Source organism: Barbus barbus (genome assembly GCF_936440315.1).
Source record: "Barbus barbus genome assembly, chromosome: 33".
NCBI classification, from domain to species: domain Eukaryota; kingdom Metazoa; phylum Chordata; class Actinopteri; order Cypriniformes; family Cyprinidae; genus Barbus; species Barbus barbus.
Window position 1 is genome coordinate 871353 of NC_136761.1, and position 16771 is coordinate 888123.

General features: G+C 38.5%; 2 protein-coding genes across 8 annotated transcripts in view; one reads left to right on the plus strand and one right to left on the minus strand.

The window, feature by feature from the left end:
• LOC306853368 (mitogen-activated protein kinase kinase kinase kinase 4-like) overlaps positions 1-4848 on the plus strand; it is a 63945-nt gene extending 59097 nt beyond the window's left edge. For all 6 annotated transcript variants that reach the window (XM_079390712.1, XM_079390714.1, XM_079390713.1 and 3 more), the window contains exons 31-32: positions 2290-2429; positions 2577-4848. In XM_079390712.1, coding sequence (XP_079246838.1) covers positions 2290-2429; positions 2577-2660 — 224 coding nt within the window. In that variant the 3' untranslated portion in view covers positions 2661-4848. The remainder of the gene's footprint in view (positions 1-2289; positions 2430-2576) is intronic.
• Positions 4841-14398, minus strand: tmem129 (transmembrane protein 129, E3 ubiquitin protein ligase). Of its 2 annotated transcripts, XM_079390719.1 has the most exons (5): positions 14078-14372; positions 12340-12653; positions 12179-12270; positions 9011-9170; positions 4842-6738 (listed from the first exon to the last, which is right to left on the minus strand). In XM_079390719.1, exons 1-5 carry the CDS (start codon positions 14277-14279, stop codon positions 6490-6492), a joined length of 1017 nt encoding a protein of 338 aa, XP_079246845.1. In that variant the 5' UTR covers positions 14280-14372; the 3' UTR covers positions 4842-6489. The 2 variants fall into 2 exon arrangements, with proteins under 2 accessions (XP_079246844.1, XP_079246845.1); XM_079390718.1 differs by having other exon boundaries at positions 4841-6738; positions 12179-12653; positions 14078-14398.
• Positions 14399-16771: the final 2373 nt, after the last annotated feature.

Genomic DNA, 16771 nt, shown 5'->3' on the forward strand with positions numbered 1-16771 from the left:
AATAAAGACACTGAAGTTTCCAAAGTCCACACCACAACTGGAACAATATCTTTGGCATTGCTTTCAGAGCTAAAGTCATGCATTTATCTTCTGAAAACGTAACTGAAGCACATGCTCAGATCAAACTTGACCCTAATATCGTTATTGTTCTCGGTATGAGCAGGCCTGTCCTCATGGCACGTGATGCGTGATGAAACAGAAGGCAATCCAGTGAGAGCCATTAGATCTGATGATTTCTCTTTCTCTGTTTGAATGACAGGCGAGAACATTCACTGCATCTTCATTCCCTCAGAAGTTCAGGATGTAAAAAAAATCAGGGTCTTTTTTTTGTTTATATTGTAATTCACTGTGAAAACGGTGAAAACTGTCAAAAAAGTGAAACACTGTGGGGGGGGGGGGGGGATGTGAAACTGAAAAAAGTGAAAGAAAAAAAACTGATCAGAGGTGCATAAGCTCAGATCAATGAGGCCTACGATCAGAGAGATCTAAAACACACACAAACCCTATGATAATACAGCATAATGAGCAAGCAAGTTTAAAAGGCAGGTCATTTCTGGAAAAGGATTTTCAGAACAGCACAAGGGTTACTGGTGAAGATAATTTTTTTTAAACTACATGGCTCTAATCACTGTTCATATAGTTTAGATGAATATGCAGATGTGCTGTTAAAAGGTCATGAACTCCCTCTGTTTTTTATTTTGTACTGTTCTCTGAGGTCCACTAATAATGTTAAGATTTTTACATAAAAACATCATAATTTAGAAGTAACAGACTATTTTCTGTCCTGTTGTTAACCCCCTCATCAGAACGCTCTGTTTGAATAGATGTGGAGGATTGTAGACTCAGAAGTAAACGCCCACTGCTGTGATTGGCTAATAGTTGTGTTTGATTGACAGCCTACATTCCTCACAGATGGACGCTGCTGTGATCTAGGTTTAAAATGCATAAATACTCAATATATATCAAACGATCTGTAAGAAGAGACAGCCATAGTGATCACGTAATGAAAAGTCACGCTTGTGTTGTGACATTACTGTGGGATCCAATAGAGTCACACACGTCTTTTAGTTTCAATCTTTCTGAAAATCCAGTGTCGAATTGTGTCTTGTTTGTGAACAAATCTGCGGTAAAATGAAGTGAACTAAGAACCAAGTTCTTACTGACGTGGTCTGGATCTTCATTTAAAATAAAGTTCATCCACTTTTTACTAACTTTGGGATCAGAAGTAAGGCGATGCAAACACTATGTTTTTTTCACAGCTTGGCACTGAACAGCATCTTGTTGTCTTCAGAGCATCTTTATCGTTTGGTTTCTGCGTAACCTGCGCCTTCACTTCTATCGTAAACAATACATGTTAGAATAAAGCAAGGGGCTAAACAGGCAGTGCTGTAGAATCGGTGGGCGGGGCTAAACAGACAGTGCTGTAGAATCGGTGGGCGGGGCTAAACAGGCAGTGCTGTAGAATCGGTGGGCGGGGCTAAACAGGCAGTGCTGTAGAATCGGTGGGCGGGGCTAAACAGACAGTGCTGTAGAATCGGTGGGCGGGGCTAAACAGGCAGTGCTGTAGAATCGGTGGGCGGGGCTAAACAGACAGTGCTGTAGAATCGGTGGGCGGGGCTAAACAGGCAGTGCTGTAGAATCGGTGGGCGGGGCTAAAAAAACTGATGTAGAATCGGTGGGCGGGGCTAAACAGGCAGTGATGTAGAATCGGTGGGCGGGGCTAAACAGACTGATGTAGAATCGGTGGGCGGGGCTAAAAAGACTGTGATGTAGAATTGGTAGGCGGGGCTAAACAGGCAGTGATGTAGAATCGGTGGGCGGGGCTAAACAGACTGATGTAGAATCGGTGGGCGGGGCTAAAAAGGCTGTGATGTAGAATTGGTAGGCGGGGCTAAACAGGTAGTGATGTAGAAGCAGGCGCTGATCATCTTCTGCGGAGGCGGTGCTTATCCACACTATTACATCATAGAGTAGAACATAACACAAGCTGTCCTTTTGGCAGACTGCATTCAATATAAGCTGTTTTTAGACTAACGAGAAAGTTTTGAGTTCTGAAACTTAAACAAACTTGTTTTTAAAGTACAGTGCTCTCTTATATGTCAAAAGATCAAGGGAATTTTAGTTTCTCAGTTCATGACCCCTTTAAACTAGACTCATTCTTGTTCAGATCTGCTGATGTTGACCAGCAATGATCTGTTTGCTCCAGATCATCTGAGCTTTACTGAACTGAATCAGCTGGAGATTTTTATTCGTGACTCTGGTTGATGTGATGTTGTTGTTGATCTGCAGCTTATCTTCAGTCGAATCAAGTGATGGGATGGGGAGAGAAAGCCATCGAGCTGAGGTCCGCCAAGACCGCCAGTCTAGAGGGAGTCTTCATGCACAAGAAGGCTCAGAAGCTCAAGTTCCTGTGTGAGAGAAATGATAAAGTAAGAAAACATCTCTATACGCTTCTGTAACATCACATTCAGAAATGCAGAACATCTCTACAGATTATTCAACAATTTAGAATAATTGTTAACAAAGAATAATGTGTGTGTGTGTGTGTGTGTGTGTGTGTGTGTGTGTGCGCGCAGGTGTTTTTCGCCTCGGTGCAGTCGGGGGGAAGCAGTCAGATCTACTTCATGACGTTAGGACAGAACACTCTCTTCAGCTGGTGATGGTCTTCAAACACATCCAGACGAGCGAGTACAGACTCCATGATTCAAACTGTCTGCTTTCTGTATTCACATGTTAACATTTTAATTGAAGATATATATATACACACGTATTGTATGATTTAATAGATGTAAAATAGGTGATATATTGCGTTGTGTCTGACAGTGTCAGCATTTGTCTTGATCTGTGCTTAAAACATAAACCTTGTTTTGCAGTTTAATTTGAACTTTTTATTACCATGTCATGTTGATATTTTGTCCCTAATACCTGATTATTTTATTGTATAATAATAGCCATGGCTGGTACACGGTGAACCCCATACTAACAGCTAATAGAGTAACTGTCAAACATTGAAGCATCTGTTGAGAGAAATACTGTACGCCAGCATTCAGAATAGAAATGACTGATTACTGACGACTGAAATCATCTGAGAACGGCAGACATTCAGCTTCATTTTACAGGCACATTTAATTATAACAGATGGCAGTTTATCTTCATATTTTATTTTATTATTATAGCTCTCACCGTACTAAAACACAAACATAACTGGACAAATGATCATGATAAAAGTGATCGTCCCGAGCCGATCTCAAGGATCTGGATTGGGGCCGATCAAGTGTTTTTAACTGATTGGTATCAGCTGATACTCAATACTCAATGAATTGAATCGGATCTGGGCACAAAAAAGCCTGATGGGGTCATCCCTAAATAAAGTTTGTTTAGCTGCAGGTGTTTTGCATGCTGATTAAGTGATTGATTCTCATCTGCAGTCTGATCACTATTCATTTGCTTTGTTTTTCTTCTGTACATTTGAGAATCCATCTTTGATTGCCACCAGTCTTAGATTCCCAATCAGTTATTGAGCGCATTTCACAGAAGACCGAGCTTGTTTTCTGCTTTGTTTTGGCCGCTGGTTCTGGCTCGTCGGTCTTCACTAGTGATCCTTTAGGTACATTGACAGTTCGACAGTCATGCATCTGAGCTCCAGTATGAACACGTACTTTAATTCATGAAATCAATGCATCAGTACGTCTCTCTCTGATAGTTTATGGTGTGTGTGAGACGTTCAGAGACGCTCAGTACACTTCTGTTGCACAATATTAGCCACTTAGTATTAGTTCAGTGTCAGAGGACAGTTCTGAAACATGTTAATTATTTTAGGAATGTAAAAATAATGCAGTGAAGCTTGGTTGTGTGTGGAAATCAGCGTAGTGTCCGTGGAGGAGTGATTCTCAGCTTTAAATGAGGAAACTGAATGAAGCAAAGAAAAGCAACAGGACGTGGAAGATGACCGTATGAAAGAGAGTTAAAGAAAGTGGAAATGTAGGAGTTTTAAAAGCCAGAGGTGTGGAGTTTGGGATCAGATGGAACTGTCCATTGAAATGTTATATTTTCACACAAAACGCCTGTGCTTGTGAAGATGCGATACTTGTGGATCACTTGCACTCGCTTGCATACAGACTAACTTGCTTTATAGTTTCACACATGACTGATTTCTCTCTTTTAGTAACAATAAAGCTAAAAATGGCACGCAAAAGGTTGATTTGACGTGTGAGCATGAGTTTTCTGATGATTAGCAGCACACAGTGCACTCCGGCAGATCAGTATATGATGAAGACGAGCGTTCAGAGCTCTGGAGTGCTTCAGTAATGCTCTGGGAGGCTGACGCTTCATCAGCGCACATCTCTTGTTTTTCTTTTCCTCCAGTGTTTTCTCAAGCGTGCCTTAATGTGCTCTGAATGCCGTCTGGCTTGTGTTATGTGTGAGACATCATGAATGTAAAAATCTTCATTGGGTTTTGCTTCAACATTAAAATGTCTGACATAGTCGCTTTCTGTACTTTCACTTTCAGTGCAGTACATTAACAACAGAGAATTGTAATTAAATTCAAAGCTTTTTTCTTTGTAATAGTGTAATTTGACTGTATATTTCCTGTTTTGTACATATTCCTAAATACAGTTAATTATCAAGCACTATAGGAAGCACCATATACTCAAAAACTCCTCGTTTGGGTTTGGATGGGAACAGCATATTGCATATACAGTGTAATGTGTGTCACATGAAGGAATCGAGCCAAATAAATGCTTTAAGAATAGACCGCTCGGTGTGTCTTTGTTCAGCTGTGCTACATTAACACAAACCATCATCATGCACACGATTTACAGAAATAAAAGGTCACGGTTATAAATCATGAAAGATATTGGTTGTTTTATTCAAACTCTTATCATATACACTGTTCATAAACTCTATACAATGATCAGCTCAATACAACAGATGTGCTGTGCATTTAAACAAAGATCAGAGCTCATGTTCCCTCAAAGAAATTATAAGAAATAATCATTTGAATGAAAATACAGAAATAAACTGTAGTGTTGGTGTGCTTCAGATATGCTGGATTTGATCAGAAGAATGAAGAAAAGTGCCCTTCACTAGAGAATCAGGTGCTGATGCTGTCTGAGACTAATACGCTTTTGCTTGAAAACGCATCTTTTTCTCTCCATTTTCAAAGGTGTTTCAGTCTGTGACAGACGTGGGTGGTTTTTCCTTGTTCTCTGCTTTCCTCTGTCAGCGCCTGCAGCTTTAGTGCAAGTGCAGAAGAGACATGCTGCTTCCCTTCAAAAACATACTAGAGAACCACCAAACACAAGACAAAGAGAAAACCGCTGTGATGCAGGCCGTATCGTTGTAAAAGGTGGATGTCATTGTAATATTCCAGCAGAAACACTCAGCCATGCTTTTGATCGTTTTGAAGTTTCTCTTAGGATCCTCAGAAGGACGTCTAAGCAGTCCTGGGTTTAGGAGCTAGCTAGTTTTAGCTTTACAACGCTTTTGTAAGATGAGTGAGTTCCACATTTGGAGCCTTGCAATATTTTTTTGAGAATACAGCTCCTGATTTTTATGTGCTCAAGCAGACCAAATGTTTAGACCAAATAGCCAGGAAAAAAATGTTTCTCTTTTTAGAAGAGTTTATTGAACCTTCACAATCCCTAGAAAAAGACAAAAACAAAAGTTTGCATGTGTTTTTTTTTGAGTATCATTTTTATAATCAGGCTTTTATGGCTCATATACAGTGATATAGTGAGAATATGGAGGGAAAAAGCTCAATTTTATTCAGAGACTCCTATAGAGCAAAAAAAATGAATTTGATGCTGATATTTCTATGATGAAATTCTGCTGCTTGTGATGTAAATCTTAATAACAGTACAGCAGATATAAAATGATATAAATACCAGTCCTCGCCATGCATCTCCAGTAATATGTCTCAGTAAGATGAGATTCAAACAAATAATGCAATGCTGATTGAGAGATGAAGAAATAAACGCTCCTCAGAAGATGTGAGATGTTCTGGAGGTTTGTGAAGATCATTCCTCCGCTGAGGAACAGTGAAAGTAAAGCTTCTGGAAACAAACACTCCTCAGAAGATCCTGATGATCAGATTTGAGATGCACTGATTTATCTAGAAAATGATTGCTGGAGAATCAAGTAAAGCTGAGCTGCTTCAGTCCAGTAAGAGTTCATCTGGAGACATGACTGCAGATATTCTGACCTTTACTTGATCAAAATCAGTCAAGATTTGACTCTGAAGCAGCAGCTGAACAATTAGACTAAAAGAGCTTTTACTGGATAAAACACTCTAAACTATCAACCAGATGACAGAAGACATGAGGAGATTGAGTGAGAAACAGCTTTAATTAATTAATGTATTGTTTCTGCTGAGTTTGTGGCAAAACATGAGCTGGACAAGCTCTTGACGAGCTTGATTCTCCATCATGTTTGTAGTTTGAAAGGCACGCAGGTTTTGAGAGCACACAGAAGTTCAGACGGATCTCCTCATTCGACAGAGCAGACGTCTAGAATACAGAACTTGGCCCTGCAGGTGGGACACGGGACCCTGCTGCTCAGCCACGTCTCCGGCTGCTGCTGGTCCTGGCGACTGGCGAACCATTTCCCCATACAGGTGAGACACCACATGGGCCGGCAGAAGCACTCCTGACACTCTCCGTCCCCGTCAGCCTGACACAGACGCAGCAGCTTCACACCGGCGCTGGCCTGCATACAGCCGATGCACGGCTCCAGCTCCTGCAGAGACACAGAGCACTTCAGTTCAAGATCAGCACGCAGACGAAGAGATCCAGCATCACAGAAGATGCTGTTACTCCCATCACGCATTGTCAAAAACACACCAATCATTCTGTGCAGAAGCACCGCTGCTGATGAGATTTCACAGTAACAGGTTCAAAATACTTGATGCATCAGCTATCAACAATGAACAGATTCATCTTCATTTATATTTATGCATGTACCATTCTTCCATCAATTAATGTCTTGAGATGCTGAAAGGTGTGTTTTTAAGAATCGATGCATCATTAAGACGTTCTGAACTAAAATGCGAGTCCATAATTCATAATAACGCTTCCTCCAGTGAAGTGTTCTGGTCTGAATCAGGAGAGAAATCTGCAGATCAAGCAGCGTTTACAAGACAAAACAGCTCTAAACACATATGTGGCTGGATTTTGATGTGAGAGACTACAGGAGATGAACGTTGTCACTGGAGGAAGCATTATTATGGATTATGGACGCAGATTTTAGTTAAAAACGTCATAATGCTGGATGTGTTTCAGCTTTTGTCTTCTCCAGATGTTAACTGATGGACTGGAGTGGTGTGGATTATTGTGATGTTTTTATCAGCTGTTTGGACTCTCATTCTGACGGCACCCATTCACTGCAGAGCATCCAGTTTTATTCTATTAAAATTTTTATGTGGAACATTAACCAGATAAATAAATGTAAAATATAGCCTTCATTTTGGTTGACAATAGTGTTCAGGAGAAATATCAGTTAGGTTTCAGACAAGGTCATAATACTGAAGCAGCCTTATTGATCTGAGATTAAACACAGACAAAGGTAATGCATCAGTTTTAATCCTCTTAGATCTAAGTGCAGCATTTGACATGCTGATCATTGTATTCTGATTGACAGATTGGGAAATGTATAGGTCTCTGGTAATGTTTTAAATTGATTTGAAATGTATATTACAGAAAGGAACTTTTAGGTGAATATAACTGACATATTATATGGTGTTCCACAAGGATCAATTATTGGTCCAGTTTTATTTTCATTATATATGCTTCCTCTTATCAGCATCATCCAGAAATTCAGAGACACTGTTGTAATACAGAGGTTGTCAAACTGACTGTCTAGTATTGTGAAATAGAAGAATGCACATTTTCTAAAAATGAATGAAGATAAAACTGAAATTCTTATTGTAGGCTAGAAACTGAGAAGGAGAGGATAGAAGCTGGTCTGGCTTCCTTAGCATTACAATCTAAGAAAGAGGTAAAAAAAACCTGGGTGTTAGTTTGGATTGTGATTTGAGTTTTAAGTCTCATATTAGTCAAGTGACAAAAACTAGTTTCTATCACCTGAGAAACACCAGGATTCTTCCTTTTTTATCTTTTAATGATGCTAAGAAACTAATCCATGCATTTATCTACTCTTGACTTGATAACTGTACTGCTGTGTACTGTCTTATCAAAAGGGTCTATAGTTAAGTTACACTTGATACACAATGCAGCAGCCAGAATATTAATGATTTAAAGAAGCGAGAACATATTACAGCGGTTTTCATCTAATTACATGGTTATCAGTTCATCAAAGGATTGATTTTAAGATTCTTTTATTACTGCATAATCTGACAACATCGTACATTTCTGACTGTTTGTGTAAATATATTCCTAACAGAATACTCTAGCGCTGGTCCTTTGGCACACTACACAGTAAATCTGAAGCGATCTGGTGGTACCTCTGTAAGCCATTATGCTCCAAAAATCTGGAAAAGCCTACCAAAATAATTAAGAGACTCCACTAGTATTAATATTTTTAAAAGATGGGTTAAGACATATCTTTTTAAAATTGGTCATGAATATAACAGTGTGTGTAATTTTGCATTGTTTTATTTGATCTTTTGTGCCTTATTTTCTACATTTGTTTATATTTGTTTACTTGTTGAATCATTTTGTGCTTTGATTATTTCATATTGATATTGTATTTTTAATATATTTTTGTTTTGTTTGTGAAGCACTTAGAGTTGAATTTGATGTATGAAGAGTGCTATATAAATAAATGATATGTTATGTTCATTGATAGTCCATGATGCGTATTAATTCATCTAACGTGTTACATCATTCACAATGCTTCATGAGCATTTCATGCCAAAAAAATGAGTTAGTAGAGAGTTTTGAATCTCTGTCGTTATCTATGTTGCCCTGAATGGCTGAAGTTTCCAGTGAAGGCTTCTGTGAAGCCCTGGGAGAAGTGTGTGGTGCTGTTTCCTGATGGTTTCAGTGCTCACCTGTCCACTCGGACACTTGTAAACCACGTTCATCTTCACATACGTCTTGAAGGTTTCCAGGAAGAGCTCGCTCATGGTCAGATGGATGACCACATTGGCAGCATTTCTGATGGGCGCATGCAGTTTCTCCTGCAGCTCCTGGTACTCAGTGGACTTCAGCCTGCATGAGAAGCACAGTAACACTGGTCCATCACTGAGATTGTTACAGCAGGCCCATGCATCTCCAGCGTGTGACGGCCAGTGTTGAGGTAATCTAATTACCTTTTTTTAAGTAACTAGTAAAGTAAGTGAATTGATGTAATGCATTACTTTTTAATTAGAAGGAAATCTCTGAGTTATTTTTCAAATGCATAACTCCAGTTCCTGTGTTTCTGTAGTTCTTACTGTAGATCTAGACTAAATATCAACATAATCTTACTGTAGTTCCAGACTAAATATCATCATGATCTTACTGTAGTTCTAGACTAAATATCAACATGATCTTACTGTAGTTCTAGACTAAATATCTACATGATCTTACTGTAGTTCTAGACTAAATATCATCATGATCTTACTGTAGTTTCTAGACTAAATATCATCATGATCTTACTGTAGTTCTAGACTAAATATCAACATAATCTTACTGTAGTTCCAGACTAAATATCAACATGATCTTACTGTAGTTCTAGACTAAATATCATCATGATCTTCCTGTAGTTCTAGACTAAATATCAACATGATCTTACTGTAGTTCCAGACTAAATATCAACATGATCTTACTGTAGTTCCAGACTAAATATCAACATGATCTTACTGTAGTTCCAGACTAAATATCATCATGATCTTACTGTAGTTCTAGACTAAATATCAACATGATCTTACTGTAGTTCCAGACTAAATATCAACATGATCTTACTGTAGTTCTAGAGTAAATGTCAACATGATCTTACTGTAGATCTAGACTAAATATCATCATGATCTTACTGTAGTTCCAGACTAAATATCATCATGATCTTACTGTAGTTCCAGACTAAATATCAACATGATCTTACTGTAGTTCTAGAGTAAATATCAACATGATCTTACTGTAGTTCCAGACTAAATATCATCATGATCTTACTGTAGTTCCAGACTAAATATCATCATGATCTTACTGTAGTTCTAGACTAAATATCAACATGATCTTACTGTAGTTCTAGACTAAATATCAACATGATCATACTGTAGATCTAGACTAAATATCAACATGATCTTACTGTAGTTCCAGACTAAATATCAACATGATCTTACTGTAGTTCCAGACTAAATATCATCATGATCTTACTGTAGTTCTAGACTAAATATCAACATGATCTTACTGTAGTTCCAGACTAAATATCAACATGATCTTACTGCAGTTCCAGACTAAATATCATCATGATCTTACTGTAGTTCTAGACTAAATATCAACATGATCTTACTGTAGTTCCAGACTAAATATCAACATGATCTTACTGTAGATCTAGACTAAATATCATCATGATCTTACTGTAGTTCTAGACTAAATATCAACATGATCTTACTGTAGATCTAGACTAAATATCAACATGATCTTACTGTAGTTCCAGACTAAATATCAACATGATCTTACTGTAGTTCCAGACTAAATATCAACATGATCTTACTGTAGTTCTAGACTAAATATCAACATGATCTTACTGTAGATCTAGACTAAATATCAACATGATCTTACTGTAGTTCTAGACTAAATATCAACATGATCTTACTGTAGTTCCAGACTAAATATCAACATGATCTTACTGTAGTTCTAGACTAAATATCAACATGATCTTACTGTAGATCTAGACTAAATATCAACATGATCTTACTGTAGTTCCAGACTAAATATCAACATGATCTTACTGTAGTTCTAGACTAAATATCAACATGATCTTACTGTAGATCTAGACTAAATATCAACATGATCTTACTGTAGTTCCAGACTAAATATCAACATGATCTTACTGTAGTTCTAGACTAAATATCAACATGATCTTACTGTAGTTCTAGACTAAATATCAACATGATCTTACTGTAGTTCTAGACTAAATATCATCATGATCTTACTGTAGTTCTAGACTAAATATCATCATGATCTTACTGTAGTTCTAGACTAAATATCAACATGATCTTACTGTAGATCTAGACTAAATATCAACATGATCTTACTGTAGTTCCAGACTAAATATCATCATGATCTTACTGTAGTTCCAGACTAAATATAAACATGATCTTACTGTAGTTCCAGACTAAATATCAACATGATCTTACTGTAGATCTAGACTAAATATCTACATGATCTTACTGTAGTTCTAGAGTAAATATCTACAGGATCTTACTGTAGTTCTAGACTAAATATCTACATGATCTTACTGTAGTTCTAGACTAAATATCTACATGATCTTACTGTAGTTCCAGACTAAATATAAACATGATCTTACTGTAGATCTAGACTAAATATCTACATGATCTTACTGTAGTTCTAGACTAAATATCAACATGATCTTACTGTAGTTCTAGACTAAATATCAACATGATCTTACTGTAGTTCTAGACTAAATATCTACATGTATTTACTCATCTCACCTGCACTAAAACACATTCAGTGTTCCTCAACATCAATAAATACTGTGAGATGCAAACTCAGAATATTATACAAACCTGCAATAATTAAATGTTAAATTAGACAAATATCAGTTATGTATTTAATCCCATTTTATTAATCAATGTCTTTGCTGCTGACCTTCAATGATCCATTTCAACCAAACTCAGCAGAAATGACACATCTGTGTTTGATTGTAGTTATTACTGAATAGTGTTGAACTTTCTTCTCCTGCGTCATATTCTTAAATGTGATTAGTTTGAGCGGCGCCCTCTACTGTACAGACCTGAATCTACATGTCCTTCAGTCTGAGCCGGATTCACTTCACTCTGAAGTAAAAGTGTTTTTACATTTGTACAATAACTTTTTATATTAAAAACAAACAAGCAAACCCTGCCCAGATTTTAAAAATTAACTCAAAAGTAACGTAAAGCATTACTTTCCATAAAAGGTAACTAAGTAACATAATTAGTTACTTTTTATGGAGTACCACAATATTGTAATGCATTACTTTTAACAGCAAGGTTCCTCAACACTGGAGACGGCACCTGATGTGGAAGGGCTGGACTCTGGGGTTGAGGCTGGCCACTCTGATGGTGAGGATCTGCACCGGCGCATTGAGCTCAGGAGACAGGCTGTGCTGTTGGGAGTCCGTGACGGTCAGGTGACAGTCCTGATGCAGGGCCACGTGTAGTGAGTACGTGCTGACCTTCATCACCCAGGTGTCGGTGACAATCACTCTGGCGCTCGGGCAGCCCGAGGAGAACTTATCGATGCGGCGGAACTCGATGTTGATGGAGGAGGCCACAGCTCTCCAGCTGGACTGCGGCTGGGCGTGAGCGCTGAGCGCCCTGCAGATGGGGTGATTCACCCAGCCGCGTCTGGACCAGTGCAGTGCCAGAACACAGCTCACCAGCAGCACGGCCAGAGAGACACTGAAGTACAGCTGCCAGCCCAGAGTTGTCTGATGCACGTACAGCAGATTCTGCTCCGGAGACGCGAAACACATTCCTATGTAATATCCTGAAACACAGACAACACACACACGTCACATAGTGAACACTGAAACATGAGAATAGCTGTGTTCATATGAGCCCATGCATATTACAGCTCTCACATCACAATTGGGGCTGGGACAATAAATTGATGCATCGTGATTCATGCATCGATTCTGAGATTATTGGAACGCATCACGATTCTTCGAGTTTTTGGGATCAGTAGGATTTTTATTTTATTTTTTTAAAGAAGATTCTTCTGCTCACCAAGTCTGCATTTATTTGATCAAAAATACAGAAAAAACTGTAATGTTGTGAAATATTATTGCAATGTAAAATAAGTTTTTTTATTTTTATTTTAATATACTTCAAAGTGTAATTTATTCCTGTGATTCCACTATCACTTTGTATCACTTTAAAACATGCTTGCTGAATAAAAGTAATAATTTCTTTAAAAAAAAAGGAAGAAGCAAAACAGTTTCCAACATTGATAGTAAATCAGTATATTATTATTATTTCTGAAGATCATGTGACACTGAAGACTGCAGTAATGATGCTGAAAATACAGCTGCAGATCACAGAGATACATTAAAAAAGAAACCCATTATTTTAAATTGTAATAATATTTCACAATAAAACTGGGATTTTGGATCAAATTAATACAGCCTTGACAAGCAGAAGAGACTTCTTAAAACAGAACACACCTTACTGAGCTTAAACTTTTGAACGGTAGCAAATATTGTCTTAAAATAGATTTTAACTAAAAGATGCTAACAATGTGCCCAGTCAACTACGCTACTGTCTACCATGGTTTGAATGATTTTTAATGATTTTTTCCATTTGAAATAGAATGTAATGTGTAAGGTAGATTTATGATATAAAAAGTATTCGTCTTTAGTAATTGTGCTGATAATTTTACACAAATAGCTAATAAATTAATTAGTTAAAATAATAAGAACAACACACATCTTTTAAAATAACCACAAAGCAAATTAATGTTTAAGACTGTAGTGACATAAAGATGACATACAGTAACATAGCTGACAAACTGACCAGCAAGGACACCAAAACAGTGTTTAGTGAATAAAACGGCCAACTATCAGATAAGATACGCTAATAAAACAGATATAAACTGTAACCAATGGTTCAAACAAGAGTTTAACGAATGCAGAAGCAAAATGAACAGTGGCAGTAAAAGTCAATGCGTTCATGAGTATAAATGTGCCTCGTAGTATATTATTATTATTGAGAGAATAACTTCACTGTAGCATTATTTGTAACACTATGGAATCTGTAGCGCGTCAACTCTAATCATCAGCGTCATGTTGAGCACACTACACTATCTGCGCTTCTAGTATGTACTGCGCACAGTATGCATGTCACGTGACAGCGCTACAGCTCGCTAGGGTCGGGTTCGCGTCTCTGAGAGGGAGAACCGTGGCGCAGCGGTACCGAGCGGCAGGCAGCAGTGCAGCAGCAGGGTCAGGGTGCTCCTCCTGATGTGGTGCTGGATGAAGCGCAGGTCTTCGCTGCCCAGCCACTCCGAGAACAGATGCTGCACCGTCAGCCCCGCGGAGCGCACCTCGCTCGGAGTGAACACGAAGCACAGAGAGAACGCGGCGTACGCCAGAGTGAAGCAGGCCTCCGGGTCCATCACGACACAACAGCACCCCGAGATCAGGCCATCCTCAGCAGAACACAGCCTTCAGAAACAACAGGAGAACCGGCTCCGCCCGGGACACACGCTACAGTGGACGTGGCACTGATGATTTCAAAATAAAAGCCTCTGCGAGACACAGCCCTGCACTGCACTAACATCACAGATCTGTGACCCTCCAGCACTAAACCATCAGAAGATTTATACATCATCTGAAGCTGAATAAATCATCTTTCCATTGATGTATGTTTGTTATGATAGGACAATATTTGGCTGAGATACAACTATTTGAAAATCTGGAATCTGAGGGTGCAAAAAAATCTAAATATTGAGAAAATCTCCTTTAAAGTTGTTCAAATGAAGTTCTTAGCAATGCATATTACTAATCAAAAATTAAGTTTTGATATATTTACAGTAGGAAATTGACAAAATATCTTCATGGAACATGATCTTTACTTAATATTGTAATTGGGGAAGTCGTGACCTAATGGTTAGAGAGTCGGACTCGTAATCCAAAGGTTGTGGGTTCGAGTCTCCGGCCGGCAGGGATAGTAGGTGGGGGGAGTGAATGTCCAGCGCTCTCTCCACCCTCAATACCACGACTGAGGTGCCCTTGAGCAAGGCACCGAACCCCCAACTGCTCCCCGGGCGCCGCAGCATAAATGCTGCCCACTGCTCTGGGTGTGTGTTCACTGCTGTGTGTGTGTGTGTTCACTGCTGTGTGTGTGTATGTTGGATGGGTTAAATGCGAGTATGGGTCACCATACATGGCAGTATGTCACTTCACTTCACTAAAATAACAAATTTGCATTTTGATTGTTTCACAAGACCAATCTGCAGTAATTTCTAGAACAGCCTTCGATTTAAGAGAGTGAAGCTGCTCCCTACATAGCAGCAGCCTTCATCACATATGTGTTTACACTGATTTAGAGTATATATCTGACATATTAAAACCAACATCCAGAAGCATAGATACACACACAGACGGTTTAACAGAGCTCAGAGGGTCAAAGGTTCACTCTAATGATTATGGTCATAAAAGAGAAATGTATAATTTTGAGCCATACAGTGTATTGTTGGCTATTGCTACAAACATACCTGTGCTACTGATGACTGCTTTTGTGCTGCAGAGACACTTATATTACAATATTTATTTGTAAATGTGCACAGAAAGATGGATGAAAGAACAAGAACCTGACTATTTAATACTATCCCTTACGAAAAATAACCATGGTTTTACTACAAATAAAACCAAAAAACATGGTTACTGTAGTTAAACCATAGTAACCATAAATTAACCATGATTTTGCTACAGTAACTATAGTTTAACCATGGTTTTTGTAGTAAAACTGGTTATACAAATGGTATATGCCAAAAAAACATGGTTAATACACTTTTACTGTAGTAATACCATGGTTACTGCACTTTTACTATAGTAATACCATGGTTACTGCACTTTTACTATAGTGAGACCATGGTTACTGCACTTTTACTATAGTGAAACCATGGTTACTGCACTTTTACTGTAGTGAAACCATGGTTACTGCACTTTTACTGTAGTGAAACCATGGTTACTGCACTTTTACTATAGTGAGACCATGGTTACTGCACTTTTACTATAGTGAGACCATGGTTACTGCACTTTTACTATAGTGAGACCATGGTTACTGCACTTTTACTATAGTGAGACCATGGTTACTGCACTTTTACTATAGTGAAACCATGGTTACTGCACTTTTACTATAGTGAAACCATGGTTACTGCACTTTTACTATAGTGAGACCATGGTTACTGCACTTTTACTATAGTGAAACCATGGTTACTACACTTTTACTATAGTGAAACCATGGTTACTGCACTTTTACTATAGTGAAACCATGGTTACTGCACTTTTACTATAGTGAGACCATGGTTACTGCACTTTTACTATAGTGAAACCATGGTTACTGCACTTTTACTAGAGTAATACCATGGTTAATACACTTTTACTATAGTAATGTTGCACTTGTGTATTCTGTGTGTTGTGGTTTGATGGGTGTGTTGCACTTGTGTATTCTGTGTGTTGTGGTCTGATGGGTGTGTTGCACTTGTGTATTCTGTGTGTTTTGGTCTGATGGGTGTGTTGCACTTGTGTATTCTGTGTGTTGTGGTCTGATGGGTGTGTTGCACTTGTGTATTCTGTGTGTTGTGGTCTGATGGGTGTGTTGCACTTGTGTATTCTGTGTGTTTTGGTCTGATGGGTGTGTTGCACTTGTGTATTCTGTGTGTTGTGGTCTGATGGGTGTGTTGCACTTGTGTATTCGGTGTGTTTTGGTCTGATGGGTGTGTTGCACTTGTGTATTCTGTGTGTTTTGGTCTGATGGGTGTGTTGCACTTGTGTATTCTGTGTGTTGTGGTCTGATGGGTGTGTTGCACTTGTGTATTCTGTGTGTTGTGGTCTGATGGGTGTGTTGCACTTGTGTATTCTGTGTGTTTTGGTCTGATGGGTG